We start from the raw sequence: 8858 nt of genomic DNA, 5'->3' as shown, positions 1-8858 counted from the left end.
TATAGCTAAGCTAAGTACAAGTAATAATGCACAAGGTACATACAATTAGGAAGGGTAGAGATGCTCTAAGAAAGTAAAGGAAAGAGCATGTTAGGGGGGAATAATTTGCATGGTCTTCTTTATGCTTTTTTATAAATGGGTAAAGGAGACCTTTGACATGAATTTTTAAAGTATGGTGGATTCATGGAGGTTATAATGGCATTGTCAACAAAAAAAAAAGGCCTAAAAAGAAAGGTGTTCTTATTCCAAACTTCTACAAATGCTTTATGTCATTTAATATTTGTAAAGAAGGGTCAAGACACTCATTACATATGCAATAAACACAACTGATTGGTTTGAGCTTCGTTCCAAAGATCAAAAGTACCAAGAAGTCACAAGTTCAAATCCAAAGAGGAATAAAAATCCCCTTATGACCACGGAAGTTCAAATGCGGTGACTCCAGGCTAACTGCAAAGCAGATGGTCGCCTAAAAAAAGAACCATGACCGTACATTATACAAATAACTACTGATTGAACTATGGTTTGAAAATAACAAACGAAAAACAAAAACATTTTGAGAAACCGAGAACCAACTTTTTTTTGAAATATTCATGATGAATAATACTAAATATATTCACGAATATCATGCATTTGATATTAACATGATATCCCTCATGGATAATTCATAAATAGTTGGTTCTAAAAATACATAAATGACACCACAAGGGTGGTGCCTGATTGGTTTGAGTTTGGCTCCAAAGGTCAAAAGTACCAGGAGGTCACATGTTCAAATCCAAGAAGAAATAAAGATCCCCTTGTGACCATGGAGGTTCAAATGCTGTGTCTCCAGGGTATCTGTAAAACAGGTGGTCACCCTGGGATTAGTCGGCTGGCATAGCGGGTTGGATATCCAGGTTAATTAAAAAAAATACATAAATGGATGCATAGACAAATGTAGGTGAGGAAAAGGGCATGATTTGAATCATAAAAGATGAAAGAGTAAGAATCCAAAAGGTAGTTTACAAATAACATGAAGAATATAACTTCTTTCTTGGATTGCAGAAGGAAGTGAAAAGTAGTTGTTAATCATGATCTGCATGCATGTCCATTGAAGAATCAAGAATCTGATTTTCCACCTGGCTGGATATGTGATAGTTCTGAAGGCTGCGACGAACAGGGCTCGACAAAGCATTCGAGAATATATAGTTCTTCGACGCTGCTTGATCACTAGATGACCCACAATTTATCGATGGGGGATTTGTCACTTGCTGTCTTGCTAATGGTGCCTCCTCCACACATGATGATTCTAGCTCACCCTGCCAACTCAAATATACCCATCACTACAATGCATTCATACTACAATCATAACTATATATAAATATATATATATATACACACACACACACACACCCATACTTTTCCTCATAAAATAGGTGAGCCAAGTACATGGGATCCAAAAGCACAATATGGAAATCATGGTAATCATCAGCACCACCAACATCTAGACTAATTTTTTTCATCACCATTCCAGCCAATACCCTGCCAGAGAAGGTCACTTGCTATCCCTATTAGGAGTTCCAGTGTAGAGATATAACCATGACTACTGCATCAGTTATCTATCTCCCATTTTCACGTTTATACGGTTTATCAGTTTTCATACAAATTCTCACTGTACATAATAGCTGACATCGAAGTGCCTGTATAATTACCAGGCCACATCTTTGTACAGTATCATGAGTCCTAACATACAACAGCAACAAGCCTTTTATCCCCAAACTAGTTGAGTTTGACTAAATAAAATATAAAATGGTGCAAACAAACCCCAACCGCTCAATGGCATCCTTTCATGCAGACCTCCATAAACAGTGCACAGTTTTTAGCTATTCTAACGAAAATAGAAGTTTGTTATCTCCGTCTCATTGCATTGTCTACAAAATACAAAATCATTCACACACATACAAGGTAAGAACTTTAATAAAATGAACCCATTTCCCTTGATTTCTGAAGAACCACATACAACATAACAGCATGAAGATAATGGATATCTCTAACAAACCCACCATATTGCTATATAGTACAAGAGACATGTCAAACCACATAAAAAGGATAATTTGGATTATCTTGCAATTCGTCAAGAACAATCATGACGAAAACCACTGGGGCCAATATTAAAAATTGGAAGGAATATTACATCAATAAAGAATACCCTATTTAATTGTCAAAGAATGTGGACTACTGACAGGAAAAGAATGAATAGTGTAGCAGGCAATAAGACACACTTCAGAAATTGGAAAGATTGTTACATCAAAAAGAACACCCTGTTCAATTGCTAAAGAAAGTAGACTACAGAGAAAAACAGGGAATAGTCTAGCAGACAATAAAGACATATTGTTAGATGCTCAGAATTCAGAAATTGGACTTCAAACCCCATTAAACCTAATAAGGTCAAATGCCAAAAAGAGGTAAATCAAAGGGCTGATCAAAACAATCACTCCTTCCTAACTCCCTGGTTGTAAATATTTGAAATTGAGGAAATACATTGAGCTTCCTGTTTATGCTGATATAGATACTTTGAGTTTTAGAGTCAAAATACCAAAAGTAGTGTACACTCTACTTGGGCCAGTTCCATCCTTACAATCATAGCATTTATATGCTTCAGAAGTGTCAACTTTATTTTGAAATAATACAATTTACAGTCATTGACAAGCAAGCAGGAAGCACACAAATGGAGTTGGGAGATTATTAAAGTTATGTCCCAAAACTTAAAAGGTCTACAAAGAGAACAGATGATCTTAAAATGCCAATACATAACTTGATAACTATCAAGCCAATAGAAGTAGTGACCACCCTAGCATTTCAATGACCATCCAAGCATTTCAGGAAAAAAAAATGTGAAAACTCAGGTTGTGATGTTGAGCCTTTATATCTTGTGATCAAATTAAAGAAGAAATTAGCCCAGATCTTGACATATATTCATAAGCAAATATTTTTATTTGCCTTTTGCAAAGTATTGCAAGCTCAGCAGCAGATACAAAGTTTGATGCTGGCAAACAGTAGATCAAAGTCAATAAGATGAGTCAAAATCAAACTTACATCTAGCGAAGGACCAGCAATAAGTAGTTTGGCCCACATACAGCAGGAAGAATCAAATGAAAGAGACCACCAACAAACTTAAACATACAGTTGTAAGTTACTTAACGAATTAAAGACAGATGAAAATCCATGACTTAACCAGGACGGTACTTCAAACTCTGATCAACAGTCTGGATCATGTGCAACCAGCCGTATCATATTTAAAAAAAATGAATGAGGTTGACTTGTTTGAGTAAATGGTAATAATAATAATTGCAAATAAAATGATGCATGCTAATTAATGATCAGATACAAAAATGCATTTGTAGGGATCTTTGTGTGGGAGTAGTAGCATCAAACACTAAATACATGAGAAGTGATATGAATCATGATCGTAACTTTGTAAGTCCAATTTATAAAATAGTGACCTGGATATAGGCTAGTATGTCTTCCGAGGTCACTCTCAATCCTTCCGCTTCTTGCTTAGAAATCCATTGATAGAGCTTTTCCTGCAAAATGGAATTTCAGTTGATATTCTGTCTGCTATCCATCAACAAGAGTCTACCTAGTGTCATGCCTCCAATACAAATAAGACTAGCTACTGATAATTTGTAGAAGTTACAAACTAGTGCATACAAAAAGAAACAATAAAATTAACCATGCTAGTACATACAAGAGACATCATTCCATCACAATAAACACCCCTAACATCCCACTTACTGCTCCTCGATAGCATATTGTTAGTGTCTTTGTACATAGATAACCACATAATCTACCAAAACTATCATATTGTATCCCAACATAGGTTTTACCTGTAGCTTCTCCTCCTGCTCTCTTATAGCTTCCCTCCTGGCTAGTGTATATTTTATATGTTCACACTCTCGCAACCATGGATTCAACTCCATATTTGGCATCCATCTTATTAGTCTCTACTTATGCATGCCTTGGTGCCTTGTACCTACCAAGGCTCGTGAAAATGAAACTACATGGAATGTTTCAGAGAACTAAAGAGTTTTTCCCCTTGTTTTCATTCAAGTCGAATTGCAACCCACGGTCATACCTATTAACTATTTTAACCCAATTAATCACTTCGATAACCAATGCAAGTGCATACACAGTATTGAAAAACAAGTACACGCCATTCTGATATGGCACAAAAGGGAAGCAGACATCTCATCCAAACTGGTGGATGGATAAGAAAAGTCTATGCTACTTATGAGACAATTGCTTCAGCAAGTACCAACAGTATCGAGCTCTAGAATTTTATGGAAAACCAAACAATCCCCTCATTACACAATGTCAGGTGTCCACACTTCTTCCTTTAGAAGATGAATTCAACCTTCATCACTTGGGAATGATACGTCGATCACCGGAAAAAGAGAGAAGTATTGCCTTAAACTCTTACTCCTGATGGCCAATGAAAGGAGATGGAAGTGCTCTTATACTTCTAATGTCAAGGCATGGGAGATGGAAGTACTCTTATACTTCTAATATCAAAGCATGTTGTAAAGCTTATTACAGTTGGTAAAAGCCTAAGCCTGGTTTTACAAGATCGATATCATGTTTCCATTGCAAATCATTTCTAAGATCAAGCATACCAAACTAAACTAAACAGACCTGGTATATTCCCACCCAGAGGTTGCTTTTGGGGGGGTGGGGTGTATGCAGATCTGGCCTCTACCTCGATGAGTAGACCCCTGGCTTGTGCAAATTATGAGAAAAGAGAGGATAAAGTTTGCTCAAAAAATTTGCAGAACTTGAAAATAAGAAAGGCAGTGCTAAAACTGAAAAACAAGGGAGAGAACACCTAAAGCTACTTCCTTGAACCAGAAACCTCATAGAGACTTCACATGTTCTTCTGTGTTTTACAATATCCTAATGGTTTTAGGATTATAAAAAAGGTTTCATGATTGGTCTATTAAATCCATGACCTCTTGACCTACTAAGGAACAATGGCTCCATGCTTATGAGAAGGTCATGGATTTATTCAAGAATACATTTAAGGTTATTTTAAAAAATTGACACGACAGACATTTTGAGTGCATGTTAGTATGAAAGATTAAAAAGAGCTTATACATTCCGATTGGAAGGTTCGTTAAGGTTTTGTGAAGCACTGGCCCAACAAGCATCTTAGTAATCTATATATACACTCATTTAGTGATGAAACACACGTCTTTTAGAGAAGATTATAACAGTTATGAAGCACGCATTCCCACATGTACCACTGACAATTAACTCCCTCTTCCAACTATGAAAACCCAGAGATACACAAACAATCCCACCACTGAACAAACAGAATAAAATATCAGGAAAAAATATTCAAGTTACTAAACAAGTCCATAGTTTTGACGCTCCAGCATTCAGAAAAGAAACATGGGTATACAAAGAAAAACTAAAACTTGCGTCGGCAACGAGCGGTGCTATTCACACCAATGACCAAACATGACAAATCCAGCAGGGCAGTGCACTAATTAGCAAATGCAATGAAGAAAATGGAATACTTGCCCTAGAAAAGCAAAAAGGCGCACTGGAAATAGCGGTATCCTAATCAATTTGCTAATAAAGATGAATGTTTTAAATTAAAGCAAAAGGACAGTGGCATGTACATACACAAATAGGTTAACAATAGGCTTCAAAAAAGATATCAAAATTCATTAAAGCAAAAACCTAGGGTTTTTCGAAATGAAATTAGATCAGGAAACACAAAAAGAAAATTGTAATTTGACATACCAATCCGTGGCGTTCACCGGATAGAAAAGAAAGCTTCTGTTGGCTCATGGCCTGCGAGTAAAGCTGAGAGAGAGAGTTAGCGGCGTTGCAAAAATTGGAGTACATCGTCCGATCGACCTCGTCTAGGGTCGTTGCCAACGATTTCCTCTTTTTGGCCATTATTATATATAAATTTAGGAACAGAAGCCGTTGATTGTCTCTCCCCCCTCTAAAAAACCTAGGTCAAGGTATCGTGTTGGTGTTTTTCCGAGAATCGGATACCGACACGTTTTACGTCGTGAAGCAACCACCGGTGGCGGAGGCAGAGGAAACTGCCATGAGAGGCGAAAGAAGGAAGGAAGGAAGGAAGGAAGGAAAGAAGGGGGGGTTCTGCTTTATAGTTTTAAAATTAAATCACAGAGAGAGACTGAAAGATATTTGTGGGATTTATATGAGGGTATGCTCTTTTATTTAATTCTTATTATATATTATACTAACAGCTTTTTGATAATTGCTAAATGGTGTTAGCGGAGAATAATTAAAAGGCTCTTATAATATAGTGTAAAATAAAATATAATTGTTTGGTGATTGTATATAATGAAATTAGGGTTCTTAATAGTTAAGGGAGATCTATGATACATAATCATTCAGAGAGTTTTACAACCATTAAGAGTCAGACTTTTTTTTATCAAACAAGATTTACCTCTTAATGATTCAGATGTTGCCTCTTAATGAAATTATTAAGAGGTAACCAAACAACCAAAAGGATATTTATACAACGCAATAACATATGTTGAGATAATGTTTCGTTTTATTTTTTGTCTCTATCAATATGATACGATTTTATGTGACTTTAAGAAAGCGATAATATTTTTATTCATAAAAGCTTGAAAAAATACATCGATATTAGTATTAAATTAATTATTTAAAAATTATCGTTCTTTATGTAGTCTCTTTAATTCAAATTTTTTATCATAATTTAATTTAGGTTTGATAACGAAGTAATTTATTTTTTAATAATATAATTTTTATAATAATAATATTTAAGTATTCTGTTATAAGTTTAAATCAATGATTATCCTAATTATATTTTAGATTTTTTATATTTAAAATATATATTTATCTTGTAGTTGAATATGTTTATCTACACTTAGTTACACGGATTCAGAGCTTTAATAAGTTGTGTTTACGTACAATTTACTTGTGACTTCAAATTTTAAGTAATATGCATCAATAAACAATAATATATGCATAAAAATGGTTTTTAAGAGTATTTGTCAAATGTTTTATAATATAGTATAGATTATAAAAAGGTATTTGTTAAATTTTTAAAAATCATTTTTTATGTATTAAGTATTAGTTAATAATATATATTTTTCAAGATTATAAAGTATGCATTAAATTTTTAAAAATCATTTTTTATGTATTAAGTATTAGTTAATAATATATATTTTTCAAGATTATAAAGTATGCATTAAATTTTTAAAAATCATTTTTTTTATGTATTACAAGTAAATGATGCATAAATACAACTTTTAATATTATATGTTTAAATTCAACTATAAACATAATTAAATACATGATAAATATCTCATTTTAAATATAGAGTATTTAAAATATAATTAGAATAATCATTAAGTTGTAACAGAATATTTAATTATCATCTTTATAAAAAAAACATTTATATTATTAAACTTAAAATAAATTAATTCGTTACTAAAGCTAAATTAAATTATAATAATAAAATTGATCTAAAAATTATCTTTATTAAAAAAATATTATATTATTAACCCTAAAATAAATCACTTCGTTATTAAATCCATATTAATAATCGAACTAAAAAAAGTAATAAAAAAGAGAGCTTTAAAATTATTAATTTGATACTAATATCGTTACATTTTTTAAAAAAAATTTACGGGGTCTTCAAAATTTATTTTATTCAAATATAAAAACATTATTGTTTCCTCAAAACCATACAAAACCATATTATAAAATCGATAAAAACAAATAATAAATCGATATGTATCTCGTTATATTGTGCAAATACGTTTCTAATCATATATAATCTATATCAATTAAAATATTTATAAAAGTAAGAAAGTTAAACAATTGACAAAATTATTATGATTTGATTATTTTATGTTGTTTAATTAGAATGTATCCAAAATAAGTTGGTCAAATATTTTTTTTCAAAAATAACACTAAAGGGCCGTTTATTAAATACTTACTTGGTAAGTGTTTACTGGATAAATTTTCTTATTGAATTAACATGAGAAGGGCCAAGAATCTTACCGGGTAAGAGCGATGAGAATGATGGAAAGTCTTATCCGGTAAGTGAGGATGACGACGCTTACCCAGTAAATTGTTGCATTCGATATGTTTTGATGTACTAAAATCTTGTTTATCAAAATAAATCATAGTATTGACTCATATCGGTAAGCACTTACCGAGTAAGCAATTGGGTAAACGACCCCTAAGAGGCTGTTTACTTGCAGCTTAATTATGTTTATTGGTCTATCTGGCTTATTCGCACAGCCCGTTTGAGTTGTTTACTTATGGCTGATTCACACAGAACATTGCTTAATCTTTGTGTGTTGTCCCCATTCAACCACAAAAATGGCATCATACCCCTTATTTAAAGCATCGCCTCCTTCCCAAATGAGACACCCCATCGTCAAYCTCTTTATGTTTTTTTGTTTTGATGTTCAAATAATTAATATTGGGGGTAAATCGGTCATTTATGTTATTCAGACTGTTGGTTCAGATAAAAAAAAGTAAACAACAACACCCATTTATCTAGAGAGACAAATTTATCCGGACAGACAAATTTATTCAGATAGAACTTAATAAAAATTTTGATAAACAGCCCCTAAGCATTTGGCAACAAGTTACTTCGATGTTGACGGTATTTAAATAATGGTTTATATAATTTAACTATTGTTTAGAAATTAAGGAATTGTGTAAACCCTTCGTACCGTTACCGTATCATAATCACACCATGCATTATTTTTCATTTTTAACGTATTAAATTACGGTTTAAATAATACGGTACCATTATAATTTTATATTATATCTTATGTATGGGTTAACTATCTTTA

At 32.8% G+C, this 8858-nt stretch overlaps 2 protein-coding genes across 2 annotated transcripts in view; one reads left to right on the top strand and one right to left on the bottom strand.

Moving 5' to 3' along the window:
* The window catches only part of LOC112514771 (homeobox-leucine zipper protein ATHB-7-like), a gene marked incomplete at its 5' end in the record, with an annotated part of 2171 nt that extends 2002 nt beyond the window's left edge, over nt 1-169 (top strand). The window contains one exon of the mRNA XM_025121373.1: nt 146-169. Coding sequence (XP_024977141.1) covers nt 146-169 — 24 coding nt within the window. The remainder of the gene's footprint in view (nt 1-145) is intronic.
* A 765-nt stretch (nt 170-934) lies between these two features.
* On the bottom strand, nt 935-6180 carry LOC112514883. Its single transcript, XM_025121513.1, has 3 exons — nt 5782-6180; nt 3480-3560; nt 935-1295 (listed from the first exon to the last, which is right to left on the bottom strand). Exons 1-3 carry the CDS (start codon nt 5938-5940, stop codon nt 1062-1064), a joined length of 474 nt encoding a protein of 157 aa, XP_024977281.1. The 5' UTR covers nt 5941-6180; the 3' UTR covers nt 935-1061.
* Between the last annotated feature and the right edge of the window lie 2678 nt (nt 6181-8858).

Source organism: Cynara cardunculus (genome assembly GCF_001531365.2).
Source record: "Cynara cardunculus var. scolymus isolate 2C chromosome LG 6, CcrdV1, whole genome shotgun sequence".
Classification (NCBI taxonomy): Eukaryota; Viridiplantae; Streptophyta; class Magnoliopsida; order Asterales; family Asteraceae; genus Cynara; species Cynara cardunculus.
The sequence above is the reverse complement of the archived record's forward strand: the minus strand, read 5'-3'. Positions and strand labels throughout refer to the sequence as shown.

Excerpts from the sequence above, each read along its gene's own strand:
- LOC112514883 (XM_025121513.1), bottom strand. The coding sequence starts at position 5,940 with ATGGCCAAAAAGAGGAAATCGTTGGCAACGACCCTAGACGAGGTCGAT. Across the intron at positions 3,561-5,781 it reads CCGGTGAACGCCACGGATTG|GAAAAGCTCTATCAATGGAT; the intron begins GTATGTCAAATT and ends TCCATTTTGCAG. Across the intron at positions 1,296-3,479 it reads ACATACTAGCCTATATCCAG|GGTGAGCTAGAATCATCATG; the intron begins GTCACTATTTTA and ends TTGAGTTGGCAG.